Consider the following 15162-nt stretch of genomic DNA (forward strand, 5'->3'; position numbering starts at 1 on the left):
AATGGTTTGAAGGATATTATGGACAATTCGAACAAATGGTTTCGCCACCCAGATCGCGCAATATCAATCCCATCGAATATTTATGGGACATAATCCAGAGATCCGTTGGTGCACAAATTCTTGCACCGGCAAAACTTTCGCAGTTATGGACAGCTATAGATGCGGCATGACTCAAAATTTGTGCAGGGGACTTCCAACAACTTGCTAAATTCATGACACGTCGAGTTGCTGCACTACGTTGGGCAAAACGAAGGTTTTTCGAGAGACGTCAACAGCCGCTCACAAGGCACACCTGGCTAGCTTTCCCATTCGTGTCACGTGCATTATTCTCGGCTACTGACAATGCACTGACCATTGTGTTGTGCAACGGATCACTTGTTTATTTTTCTCCATAACAACTGTTTTATTCGTGAATCACACATTGTCAGTTTGGCAAGCCGTAGGTGAGTAACCAGTACGTGGGATGTGCCTGGCATTCGGCCTGCACGGAATGCTCGTCGTTATTTTAATACTTCTCAGATGAAGATAAGCAATAAAATCCCTTGGTAAGTTTCCATTCCAGTCGTTCAGTGTGAAAAATACGATGGGTTACGGAGATTCAATCAAATTTCCAACAGAATCGGCGATTTAATTTTGTGTGAATTGTTAACCTTTCCTCAATCGAAGCAGCATCACCATTTATCAGTAAAGGCCACATTTCTCTTGTTGACAGGTGTAATTGTACTTCCTTCGCCAAAACACCGTATAATTTGCACAAACTCATCTTACAGCAGTTATTGCGACAAAATTCTGAAATAGAGTGTCTCATTGAACAAGTAATTGGCAACCAGAGAGCTCAATAGCTTACAATAAATCTCACTGTGTCGGTTTTCAGTAACATAAGAGAACTAATTTTATGTTTATTTTCATGGTAGGAAACTCTTGTTTCATTAGCTGTCGATAACATTCAATAAATTACAGTCATTCGATTGAAAAAAATCAAATAGGAAGTATGGCTTCTGATGTATCGACGTAGATAAGGAAGTTCCATGTGTTCACGAACTGGCAAAATATTTTCCTCGTTGTGTGCTATTATATTCCAAAATCTCTTTTCGATGTCTCGTGCGGTTTAGGGGATATGAGGAACAGTGTGAATATGTCATTCTCGCAGGAGTGAGATCCGGAGTCAATGCGGTACATAGGGTTCATTTCCTCCAGATCGGAGACAGATAGAGACCTGTTCGCAAGTCTAAAGAAAAAATTCAATATGTGAGCTACATTTCATACGCAGCAACATATGGTGTAATACGCACCAAACGCAAAATCATAGCGACCCGTCCTTTCATTGCAAACTTTTCGAATTTTGTGTAGTGTCTTATTAAAATGTGTATATCAAAATATGTATGACCATTAGCGACACGATGCTTACTTGGCTATCAAGCTGACGTATAACGCTACAACCAAGGCAAAATCAATCATTTTTACTGGATAGTCTCTTTAAAATCGTTTGAGAGAGATTACCGTGTTGGTGCGCTTCGATCCTGTGAGCGCAAAGCGTAGCCTACCGGCGCGTGCAAAGTCTGTGTGTGCGACTCAATATGCGCAGGACCAGCGCGGCACGTGCAGGACGCCACACGCCACGTGGGCTACACGCCTCTCAATTTACGCTTAGCCAAGGCAAAATGCCTTCGACACAGACGAATATGCAGCACCCTGCGGCATCAATGGCCCAACACCATACACGGCCGAGCTGCTCGCACAACCCCTCACTCTCATGGTTGTTGTTGTTGTGGTCTTCAGTCCTGAGACTGGTTTGATGCAGCTCTCCATGCTACTCCATCCTGTGCAAGCTTCTTCGTCTCCCAGTACGTACTGCAGCCTACATCCTTCTGAATCTGCTTAGTTTATTCATCTCTTGGGCTCCATCTACGATTTTTACCCTCCACGCTGCCCTCCAGAACTAAGTTGGTGATCCCTTGATGCCTCAGAACATGTCTTGCCAACCGCTCCCTTCGTCTAGTCAAGTTGTGCCACAAATCCTCTTCTCCCCAATCCTATTTACCTCCTCATTAGTTATGTGATCTACCCATCTAATCTTCACCATTCTTCTGTAGGACCACATTTCGAAAGCTTCTATTCTCTTTTTGTCCAAGCTATTTATCGTCCATGTTTCACTTCCATACATGGCTACGCACCATACAAATACTTTCAAAAACGACTTCCTGACACTTAAATCCATACTCGATGTTAACAAACTCACTCTCATAACGTGTCAAAATGTAAGTTACCGCATCCGGTTGCAAAAGCAGACGTTATTTCTAGACCGTAAGGTGTGTCAGTTTCAGATTCTGACTCTAGTTGTGCAAGATGTGAGGGGTTGGGACATTGTAGTGGGGAGGAATCTGTCGAATACGTTGGACGATTTGTTTGGTAGGTCAGAATACATTGGGCGCCACTGTCTCAAGGGCTAACATAGTCGAATTAAGTATTAGGTATGGACAGTTGAAGAGGGAGTATTTGCCAGGCTGGGGGACGATAGCAAATAGTGTGTCTGTTCTGGAATCCGCACTTTGCTCCCCCGTACCAGAACCTCACGTGTTTCCTCCCACGCTCCCATTGGTCAAGAAATGCAGGCTACGGCCGCCAAGCGTCCATCCATCGGCCATCTTTACTGTGGAAACTGTGCTCTGCCCAGCAACATTCTCTGGCTCCGGTCTGTGGGAATAGTCTCCCAGCCACGTAACAATTCTTAACCTCAAGCAAAAAAAGCCTACTACTTTGAAATTTTTGAATAATATATCTCAAATTCCTTTCAAACAGTGAGCGCCTGCTCAACATACTGTGTGCTGGTAAGCGCCAAACCAGGTCATTCTTCACACCAGAAAAAAATAGTTACATAACCTTAAAGTTACAGGACCATATATAACTTGGAAAGTTGATAGGTATTTTTCAAATATTCGTTTTTTAAATATTATGTTACGCAATAAATTGATATAAAAATGAGCCATGTGAGCCATATATGCAGAGTGAATAATAATGAAACGACAAATTGCAGTGACAGGGAAACATGTCCTATGTCTGGAAATGGATGGTGAGTGTGCAACGACAACAGATCGTCCCAGCACACAGTGCAGAACTGCATCGCATGCATACATGTCACAATACGTGACGATTATGCAGACTGATGGTGCCATTTCTGGTAAAGTTGGCTTCGTCGGACTGATGACATAAATCTGATAATTGTGATGATCGGGTGCAAAAACCATCGACATTCTTACCGTAGATGGAAATCCGCTGCTGCTAATCGTTGCACTCGTTGGTGATAGCAACAGCAGCATTTGTCACGCAGCATACACATAATGCTGCTTTTGCTTAGATCATTTTGAGGTGTTACTTTCCCGCAGCTTGTGCTACGGTTCGTCTCAGTATTCTGTAGAACCCGGTCCTCCAGATCTGGTGTACGCACAGTCCGCCGCCTCCCTGCACGCTTGTCTGTCTGGAAGGGCCCACGATCACACAAACGCCAAAAAGGGCTTATCTTGTCGTGTGGTGTAGTTTTTGTCCGTGAGGGGAGTTGTTTTGGTATAGCCGTGCTGCCTCTCGACTACTTTCATCTCCTTGGCCATACACAAACACCATCTGGGCTTGCTCTCGATGCGAACACCGGACCACTCTGCTGCTTACAGTACGCTGCGTCAACCACACAGTCTGCAACACACGAGCAACACACGGCACGTGGTCAGTGGAACTGCCATTCGTCAGCGCCGTCTACCGCGACAACGATGCGTTTCCGCACGCATGTTCGTAGGACCTTTCTTGCTCCGTTTCCAAGCAGGAAGCCGTCCCTGCAGTTTGTCGATTTTATTAAAGTTGACCCTGTATATATACCTCGCACTGTCATCAGTTAGGTACAATGCCAAAACATTATTCGTGGAGAAACAGATTCTTCTAAACTCACTTTCTTCCTCATTCAGCACAATTTTTTTTCTTTAAGCTATGACGTGCTAGGAGCCACAGGCATGTTTCAGTTGCTTGTCATTTTCTGTTTTCTTTTCTATCATCTTTTCTCTTCTTTTCCCTAGTTTCGCACCTGTCCCGGAATCACTTCTACCATAGAATCCTTCCAATTTTAAAGAATTCATGCTGAAGACATTTGTCTCTGTTCCGTCATTTCTTTTCTGTTCGTAGTTCTAAACCCTTTTTCACTTTTCGGGTCCATATTGTTCTTAATTTCTTGTCCTTAAGGCATCTGAAGATCTATCTTGATAACCTGTTCTCCTTCATTCGACATAAATGTTCTAGAAATCTGACTGTTTTGTAGCTAATTTTTTGTGTGATGCTTCTGTAGTTTACTATATTTCTTCATTACTTATTAATTTCACGACTTCTGTTCTTATTGGACCTACAATTTTCTTTATAAACTCAAATATAGCTGAAGTAACAGACAAAAGGTTTCATATAATTTTGCAAAACTATATTGTTAAAACAAACGAATGAACAATTATGAACTCCCTGAAGACATTTAGTTTTTGGTCAATGTTTACTTCATTATACACTACTGGCCATTAAAACTGCTACACCAAGAAGAAATACAGATGATAAACGGGTATACATTGGACAAATATATTATACTAGAACCTGTCATGCGATTACATTTTCACGCAATTTGGGTGCATAGTTCCCAGAACAACCACCTATGGCCGTGATAACAGCCTTGATACACCTGGGCATTGAGTCAAATACAACTTGGATGGCGTGTACAGATACAGATGCCCATGCAGCTTCAACACGATACCACAGTTCATCAAGAGTAGTGACTGGGGTATTGTGACGAGCCAGTTGCTCGGCCACTATTGACCAGACGTTTTCAATTGGTGAGAGATCTGGAGAATGTGCTGGCCAGGGCAGCAGTCGAACATTTTCTGTATCCAGAAAGGCCCGTACAGGGCCCGAAACATGCGGTCGTGCATTATCCTGCTGAAATGTTGGGTTTCGCAGGAATCGAATGAAGGATAGAGCTACGGGTCGTAACACACCTGAAATGTAACGCCTACTGTTCAAAGTGCCGTCAGTGCGAACAAGAGGTGACAGAGACGTGTAACCAATGGCACTCCATACCATCACGTCGGGTGATACGCCAGTATGGCGATGACGAATACACGCTTCCAATGTGCGTTCACCGCGATGTCGCCAAACACGGATGCGACTATCATGATCGCCGGCGCTCCTGTCTGTGATGCAGCGTCAAGGGTAACCGTCGCCACGGTCTCCGAACTGATAGTCCATGCTGCTGCAAACGTCGTCGAACTGTTCGTGCAGATGGGTGTTGTTTTGCAAACGTCCCCAGGGATCGAGACGTGGCTGTACGATCCGTTACAGCCATGCGGATAAGATGCCTGTCATCTCGACTGATAATGATACGAGGCCGTTGGGATCCAGCACGGCGTTCCGTATTACCCTCCTGAACCCACCGATTGCATATTCTTCTAACAGTCGTCGGGTCTCGACCAACGCGAGCAGCAATGTCGCGATACGATAAACCGAAATCACGATTGGCTACAATCCGACCTTTAGCAAAGTCGGAAACGTGATGGTACGCATTTATTCATCTTACTCGAGGCATTACAACAAGGTTTCACCAGGCAACGCCGGTAAACTGCAGTTTGTGTATGAGAAATCGGTTGGAAACTTTCCTCATGTCTGCACGTTGTAGGTGTCGCCACCGGCGTCAACCTTGTGTGAATGCTTCGAAAAGCTAATCATTTGCATATCACAGCATCCTCTTCATTCGCATCTGTAGCACGTCATCTTCGTGGTGTAGCAATTTTAATGGCCAGTAGTGCATGTCCCCTCAAACTACCTTGTGGTGATGCCTTAATTTTGCGTTTCTAAATGCAGAAATTTCATAGTAAAAATTTTCTTAACTGCTCCCTATGCTCGTCCCCATTTTGTGTATTTTTGGTCTATGATATGTTTTACCACGCATTTTTCTGAATTACCCGTCCTATATAATTTAACATTTTAGCCGTTTCATTTTACCCACGCCCGTATTTTGGTGCTTTTTGCTTTATTGACATAAAATATATCTTTGACAGTTCCCAATATAAAACTGTCGCCAGATTCTACAGAATTAATATTATTTCAACAGCAGTATTTCAAGAACGCGACATTTTTATGAAACAGTCAAGTATTACAAAGTAAACGGTCACTCTGACTATTACAGTGTAACTTATTTCACGATTTTTGAGGCTATAGTGTGCTTAGAAAATTTAATTTATGGCAGCATACAGGCATCGAAGCTGCTGCGATGTTATTGAACTTTAAAACAATAACACCCGAAAATCATTGAACGCACTGGATGCCTAAGATCGAAGACATTAATACACACAGCTCTCAGCTGAAAGGAGAGACGCGTCCGAAGAGCCAGTTTGGAGTAGCGTGAGGCGTGTACGTTGGAAGAATCCGGGAACGGCTCGTGACCAAAAAAGATGGCGGTGCACTTCGTTACCAAGAAATACATTGACAAACGAGAGAAAAATTAACGCACCGCTCACGTTTTTGTACGCACGCATGATATAAACAGATCGCTCGCTCATTTCATTGCATCATACTTCATATTAGCAAATTTTTCAGTCTCTCTTTGACAGATCAGGAGCTCCTAAAACGAGATGTCGTTCAATACAGAGCATTGCGACTGCTTATAGTCTTTCTTGGCAGTAGTATTTCGAAGAATATTTTGATGCGTTTTAGTGATGAAAAACAATGTTCTGTTTTTGATGTGATCATTTCAATTGTAATTATCGCTTTGAAGAGCTTCACAAAGTCGTTTGATGCAAAGCTCCACACGTACTTTTCAACCCCTCTCTTCCATAGATAAAACAAAGTTCTGTTCAAAGTGTCTTTGTTTCCAAAAAAGAATAGCTTTCAGTGGCAGCTCTGAAAGGAGTTCTTCGAAAAATGGACGAGTAAGTGGTGCATTTCGCTGACAAAAAAAGAGAGGCTGCAGCTAGGTGTTCAGAGAAGTTGGATCTTTCTTCGTAAATTATAACATCACGTACTTCTTTTTGCCTTCTACAGTATATTACACACCACTCCTCTATCTTCAGTTCTACCTGTTTTATTATACTCGTGCAAATCTGTTGAATTTTCACTCAGTCCTTCCCTAATTTTTGTAATTTCACGGTGAAAAGCTGTCAGCTGATTTTGTGCAAAAGTTGGGACAATATCTGTTTTCTGTAACTGATTGTACAAAATATCCACATGGTTCATAATTTTATGAAAAAACGAGACCTAAAAATTAACCTTTCATCCTTCAAAATCGTTACTAAGCCATAGTTTTGTAGGGTGGTGTTTTCATTACACTGTTTTTTCCTCATTGCTCATTCTATTCATGTTCTTGGTAATATCTTCCCTATATTCGAAAAAAGTATTGACTCTCCTCTGACACTGAACTTGGCAGTCCTTTTCATACCATTTTTTTGAGAATTGCTAATTTTTCTGGGAATACTAGAAAGAAGCTGCAATGTCCCCCAAGTTTAGTGAAAAATATTCGCATATTTTAAATAACTGCAGCGGCTGTCAGCTTGAGATTCAACTGGTGAACACAACAATGAGCGTATGAAGCACTGGAGAACGTTTTCTTAGCCGGAGCTTGCACTCCACGTGGCGACCCACTCATGAATGCTGCACCATCACATGTTTGTGTGGGTAATTCCCCAAGTGGTTGTTTATCTGCTCTATAAGGCACATTGCCAAACACTGTGCATCACAGTTTTTTGGTGCTACGAAGTTCCAAAATCTTTAAACTAGTCTTTCATTAATGCTCTACCTATGTACTGTAACAACCTGTAAAACGCAGGCTACATCACAGCCAGAAACTCTGCGTCCTTAATTTCCTTTCTAATTTCGTCCTGGCAGACTTGAAACATGCAGTGGAGGAGGTCATTCTCTATGGTTTTAGAACTGCCTTTGAATACTGTTGCTTTTTTCAAATGCGATTTTAATACAGGGTCTAATTGTGCGCAAAAAATTAATCAAGGAGCGAAAAACACTAGGACTGGAAGACGATTCTATCTCATCATGTCTGACGGCAAGTTCCAACGCTCCACAGAAAAGTATACAGATAATAATTATATTTACTACGTTTCTACACTCATGTTCAGAAAAAACAGAACACAGGTAGGAAGTTCATATTCACAGGACATGTACATTAGTATCTTCTGCAGAACTGATCAGCCTTTTAGTCACCTCGCTGAAGTATGTGCTCTGTTGCTCAGTAGGGACAGGGTGCGCCATGTACCTCGTCAACTTGTTGTTCCATATATGATGCTATCGACGCGAATAAAGCTCAAATTGTATCCTTTGGTATAGCCAGCCATCCACGATGCATTCACATGGCTCCAAGGTCATCTGTGGTGGTTGACACTGGGTCACAACGGTGCACCCATTGTTTCACCATATCCGACACATTTTCGATTGGCGACAAGTCTGGTGATGTGGCGGGCCATGGGAAAAGCCTGACGTCCTGTGGTACCAACAAGGCACGTGTTCGTGCAGCAAAATATGGTGGTGCATTGTCTTGCTGAAACGTGGCGTCCGTGCAGACAGGGTACGGCTACGGCTCGCAGGACGTCACTCGGGTAGGCCACACTGGTCACACACCAACTGCGGTTTCTGGTTGCACCCAGTAGCACCCCACACCATAAGGCTTTACGAATGTAATCACTGTGATGTCGCTCCCTGTCTGCCAACCAAAATGCGGTCATCGTTTCCAAACTAACAGAAGGGCGGACATGTTTCTTGCAGAACATACCGAGTACTTGTCGTGCGAATACGAACGTCCTGTCTCTAGTCGTTCGAGGTGTTCTGTTTTTTCTGAACATGAGTGTATTTCCGGTAACTTTTTGGTTGTGTAATGCTGCGGAACTGCTTACCCAATGCCTAATTGGGTAGCTACATTTACAATGTCTAGACTTGCCACATTCAAAACGTTATTGCATAGACCGAAGAAAGTTTGTGTTTTCTAGTTTTGTCATGGAGATGTTGAATGTCACAGACTTGGTGTTTAGTCGACAAAATATCTCCTACAAATAGTAACAAGAGAAACAGAATAAGCCGCTTTTCGTATCACCACTACACAGCCTTTCATCCTTTCTGTACAGTTCGGAGTTAAATTTTATATTGAATTGACGGGGTTTCGCTTAAACTGTCAGCGAAATTGTTAAAATCGGTCTACGTAGCCTCTGTTTCAAAACTTGCGTAAATTGAAAGGTTCTGGGGACAAGTAAATTACTTGATTTACTATTTTATCTATTCACTTCCTACTTGAGCCCCAAAATTCACTATAGAACAAGCTAAAATAACAGATACAACGCACAGTGAGTAGTTGTTTCACTCGCAGCTGCGAATGAACTGTTAAGGAAATACGAGAATTCCGTATTGTTCGGAGATTTAATACCCCCGGCTCTCTCCAGGAGGGTGTGGTCCAGTCTCTGCGTCCGGCAGGGTGGCTCGGGTCAGGTGTTTGTACGATCGGGCGCCGTATACGAGTACAACGGTGCCAGGCTTTGCCTCCGCACGCCCCGCTACACTCCGACACCTGCCCCCTGAGGCACCATAGTCCGCGTTTTGAAGCGGGTTGCCAACCGAGGTAGCCGTCGGAACAGTTCCGTCCCACTCGCCTGTGTTCGGCGACTAGAGCCAGAGCCCGGGTATTTCAAAATAGATAAATGGCGCTCTACTTCTCCACCTGTACAGAAAGCTCAAAAAGTAAACACAACTGAAAAAAATCATTTCCGAGGGTAGCGCAAACCAGGAAACCTATACAGAATCGTGTAAAGATGGTGAGGAAAATTGCTAAATAATGTTGTGGAGTTGCAGCATTTGGTAGACGTACACCTGCAACATTCTACTTCGTCCACTTGAGATCGAGGTTTCGAATCTCCTGTCCTGGTCGTATAGGAAAATATGGCTGACACAGATAAATGTTATATGTCGCTTAGCACCGAGTGTTAATCTAAAGCACTTTGATAACCAGGGCTTGGCTGCAGCACATTAAGACACCGTCCTGTTTTCTTGTTTGTAGCTCTCTGAAGCTGGTGTACATATTCTCCGTCAACCCGTACCTGGGACCTCTGCAGGTGTCCCTGAGCCGCATGGTGCTGGACATCATGAAGTTCTTCTTCCTCTACGTTTTAGTACTCTTCGCCTTCTCTTGCGGTAAGTGATTATCTCTTTTTATGAAGCTGAAATGTGCTTACATTACTAAGAGACATTTCTACGAAAACTACCCGTAATTGTTGCGCCTAGATTAGAGATATTTTAAATTGCAATATTAATTTTAGATAAGGCAAAAGAGAGACAGCAACGAAGGTAGACAGCGTTGGAACCCACGGACTAGTAGCACGCATGCGCAAAGCTGAAGACCAAGTACACCTCCAGTACCTGTTGCCGCCGATGATATAAAATATGCATGAAGACTAAGATGAATATTCTGTTCCTATCGGAATAACGAGCTGCAATTATTTTATTTTCTTACAAGACACTGACCACCAATCTGACTCTGTCATAAATATTAATAGAGGGACAACGGTGCCTCAAGTCAAGACGTTCATTGCAATTTGCACTAATTTTAATTTTACTGGTGGTTACCGGTTTCCGTTGTACAACAGCCACCACGAGCCGAGTCTCGAGTCCACGCGGAGCGCCGGCACGAGCAGCAGCTGTGTCCACACCACCGCCGACTGCCGCCACCCACACGGCGCCTCTGCACACCGACGCTCCCTCACGTGGAATACAAACTGGTCTCATGGAGGTAGCCACCAGCAAAATGTAAATTAATGCAGATTGGACTGATACTCTTCATCTGTAACAACTACAGCCGTTGATGTTCCAGCACCATGTCAAACATTCTCAGACACTCACTTTTGACAAAAAGAACTACAACACAAGATCATTGAACATGCATCTTCTTGCAGCATATGACGTTGATAAGAGGAGCGTCATTCCAGCTCCATTTCCAAAACGAACATAGTTGTGGTAAGCAGGGCACAGGAGAAGCGCTCGTCCACACCCGCAGCCAGGCTGGAACTGCAGTAGGGTGGCACTGCGGGTCCTGGAGCAGATGACGATCTGACCTGGTCGGTTCTAGTGATATGAGCAGGCTTCCCGGAGCTCTACCCGCGCACCTGAAGCAACTTTAACGTCACGCTGAAGATGATGATGATGATGATGATGATGTTTCGTTTGTGGGGCGCTCAACTGCGCGGTTATCAGCGCCCGTACAAAGTCCCAACCTCTGCTCAGTCCAATCTCGCCACTTCCGTGAATGATGATGAAATGATGAGAACAGCACAAACACCCAGTCATCTCGAGGCAGGTGAAAATCCCTGACCCCGCCGGGAATCGAACCTGGAACCCCGTGCTCGGGAAGGGAGAACGCGACCGCGAGGCCACGAGCTGCGGACCCAACGCTGAAAAGGCGCGCAACCTGCCCCCACGGAATCCCCACACATCGGGCAGCTGCATTACGTAGGTACAGGATGCATCCTGATACTGGCCAAACTCCTCCTGCGATCCTTCCCGCCTTTCTCTCTAGACCAACAGGACCTCTCCCCCTTTTCTCACATTCGAGGTCGGTGCACCATACCGAGAGGAGCAATCATCAGCAGCAAAGTTATCCTGCTGAAGAAACGGCGGAAAATACTGTCGTACTTCACAAAGAAAGGCACTTTCACATTACGCTGTGTGGCTGAATTACTATAATTAAATGATGTCATGACATTTTCTGTAAGCAGTCACACTTCCTATTCTAATTCACAATAATTTTACCGATTTCCTCCAACTACCCACATTTCCAGTATAAGATATTTCGAAATACGAGATTTTAAATGTTTAACAGTTACCAAAACACTTTATTTAAAACAAAATATGCCAGTATCCTGCATTAAACAATTTTCACAATGCGTTATTTAACAACGAATACATTCCTGCTTTTACCTTCTGCGAGCCGCAAGGATCTACATCTACATCTACATACATACTCCTGTTCCACTCCCAAACAGAACGAGGGAAAAATGACTGCCTATATGCCTCTGTACGAGCCCTGATCTCTCTTATCTTTGTGGTCTTTCCGCGAAATATAAGTTGGCGGCAGAAAAATTGTACTGCAGTCAGCCTCAAATGCTGATTCTCTAAATTTCCTCAGTAGCGATTCACGAAAAGAACGCCTCCTTTCTTCCAGAGACTCCCACCCGAGTTCCTGAAGCGTTTCCGTAACACTCGCGTGATGATCAAACCTACCAGTAACAAATCTAGCAGCCCGCCTCTGAATTGCTTCTATGTCCTCCCTCAATCCGACCTGATAGGGATCCCGAACGCTCGAGCAGTACTCAAGAATAGGTCGTATTAGTGTTTTACAGATGAACCACATCTTCCCAAAATTCTACCAATGAACCGAAGACGACTATACGCCTTCCCCACAACTGCTTGTCCCACTTCATATCGCTCTGCAATGTTACGCCCAAATATTTAATCGACGTGACTGTGTCAACCGCTACACTACTAATGGAGTATTCAAACATTACAGGATTCTTTTTCCTATTCATCTGCATTTATTTACATTCATCTATATTTTGATTTAGCTGCCATTCTTTACACCAATCACAAATCCTGACCAAGTCATCTTGTATCCTCCTACAGTCACTCAAGACGACACTTTCCCGTATACCACAGCATCATCATCAAACAGCCGCACATTGCTATCCACCCTATCCAAAAGATCATTTATGTAGATAGAAAACAACAGCGGATCCGCCATACTTCCCTGGGGCACTCCAGATGATACCCTCACCTCCGATGAACACTCACCATCGAGGACAACTTACTGGGTTCTATTACTTTAGAAGTCTTCGAGCCACTCACGTATTTGGAAACTAATCCCCTATACTCGTACCTTAGGAGTCTGTAGTGGAGCACCGAGTCAAACGCTTTCCGAAAGTCAAGGAATATGGCATCCGTCTGATACCCTTCATCCATGGTTCGAAAGATATCATGTGAAAAAAGGGCGAGTTGAGTTTCGCAGGAGCGATACTTTCTAAAGCCGTGCTGATGCATGGACAGCAACTTCTCTGTCTCAAGGAAATTCATTATATTCGAACTGAGAATATCCTGCAACAAACCTATGTTAAGGATATTAGTCTGTAATTTTGAGGATCCGTCCTTCTACTCTTCTTATATACAGGCGTCACCTGCGCTTTTTTCCAGTTGCTCAGGACCTTAGGTTGGGTAAGAGATTCGCGATAAATGCAAGCTAAGTAAGGAGCCAATGCAGTAGAGTGCTCTCTGTAAAACCGAATTGGAATCCCATCAGGACCTGGCGATTTATTTATTTTCAACCCATTCAGCTGCTTCACAACCCCAGGGATGTCTATCACTATGTCCTCCATACGGGAATCTGTACGAGACTCAAACGTCGGCATGTTTGTACGATCCTCCTGCGTGAAAGATTTCTGAAATGCTAAATTTAAAATTTCAGCTTTCGTTTTGCTGTCTTCCGTTGCCAGGCCAGACTGATCAGTGAGTGACTGGATGGAAACCTTCGACCCGCTTACCGATTTTACGTAAGACCAGAATTTCCTTGGGTTTTGAGCAAGATATTTTGCTAAGGTATGACGGTGGTAGTAGTTGTATGGTTCACGCATCGCTCTTTTTACAGCAGCACAAATCTCTACTAACTTTTGCCTGGCCTCATTCTCCCGGTCTTTCTTGTACCGCGAGTACAACTGTCTTTGCTTCCTGAGCATTCTTCGAATTGCGCTGTTAAACCACGGTGGGTCTTTTCCGTCCGTAACCCACTTTTTCGGCACATACTTCTCCAATGCGTGATTTACAATGTGTTTAAAGTTTGCCCATAATTCTTCCACGTCCATCGTACCGGAAGTAAATGAAGTCGATTCATTTACTAAGTGGGATGCTAACAACTGTTTATTTGCTCTTTCTAGTAAGAATGCTCTCCTAACCTTCTTGACCGACTTTTTAACTTTCGTAACCATAGTCGTAATGACAACATCATGATCACTAATCCCTGTCTCAACACTGACACCGTCGATGAGGTGTGGTCTGTTCGTGGCTACCAGATCTAAAATATTTCCATCACGCCTTGGCTGTCGATTTAGCTGCTCAAGACAGTTTTCGGATAATGTGTTCAAAAGTAATTCACACAACGGCTTGTCTGTACCACCTGTAATGAATCCATAGACATCCCAGTCTATACCAGTCAGGTTGAAGTGGCCTCCGACTAATATAGCATGATCCGGGTACTTCTGCTATACAGAGTGTAGACTCCCTTTGAATGATTCTAGAAGCGTCACGGTGGAACCTGGTGGCCGGTAACCCAACAATTAACTTTATTTTTCCCAGCCCTGTTAAACGTGTCCAGATAACTTCACAATCACACTTTACTTCGACCTCAGTAGACACAATATTTTTGTCAACTGCAATGAAGACACCACCTCCTACGGTGTCCAATCTGTCTTTCCGATACACGTTCCAACCCTCACTAAATATTTCTGAACTTCCTATCTTAGGGTTCAGCCATCCGCTTCCTGGAGGGCAGTAAATTCAGGAACTTTATTCCGAACACTCTGAAAATTTACTGCTAATATCTTGATAGTTGAAGTGTCTTTACACTGAGCGCGTCCTGATTTCCCTGCCTGCACGTCGACTGGTGAGTGTTCATCAGGACACCTCGCACTACGGTCTAGCCTAAAAAAAAAAACATGTGCACGCCACAAGTACTCTGCTACCCGAGTAGCCGCTTCCTTTGTGTAGTGCACCCCTGACCTATTTAGGGGCGTCCTACAATACCCCACCCAATAGCGCAAGTCTAGAAATCTGCAGCCAAGACCGTCACAGATTCGACGAAGCCTCTGGTTGAGACCTTCCACTCGGCTCCAAACCAAAGGACCCCGATCCACTCTGGGAACGATGCTGCAAATAGAGAGCTCTGCTTGCACCCCGCGTGCGAGGCCAGCGGTCTTCACCAAATCCGCCAGCTGCCTGTACGAACTGAGGATCGCCTCAGAACCCAAGCGACGGGCATCATTGGTGCCGACGTGAGCAACTACTTGCAGACGACTGCACCCCGTACGCTCGATAGCCGCAGGCAAGGCCGCCTCCACATCT

The 15162-nt window shown here is 44.2% G+C and overlaps 1 protein-coding gene across 1 annotated transcript in view; it reads left to right on the forward strand.

Annotated features, from left to right (window-relative positions):
* The window catches only part of LOC126474851 (transient receptor potential-gamma protein-like), a 528586-nt gene that overhangs the window by 290948 nt on the left and 222476 nt on the right, over positions 1–15162 (forward strand). The window contains exon 9 of the mRNA XM_050102331.1: positions 10064–10197. Within this exon, the coding sequence (XP_049958288.1) occupies positions 10064–10197 (134 nt within the window). The remainder of the gene's footprint in view (positions 1–10063; positions 10198–15162) is intronic.

The sequence above is a fragment of the Schistocerca serialis genome, chromosome 4 (genome assembly GCF_023864345.2).
Source record: "Schistocerca serialis cubense isolate TAMUIC-IGC-003099 chromosome 4, iqSchSeri2.2, whole genome shotgun sequence".
In the NCBI taxonomy this organism is placed as follows: Eukaryota; Metazoa; Arthropoda; class Insecta; order Orthoptera; family Acrididae; genus Schistocerca; species Schistocerca serialis.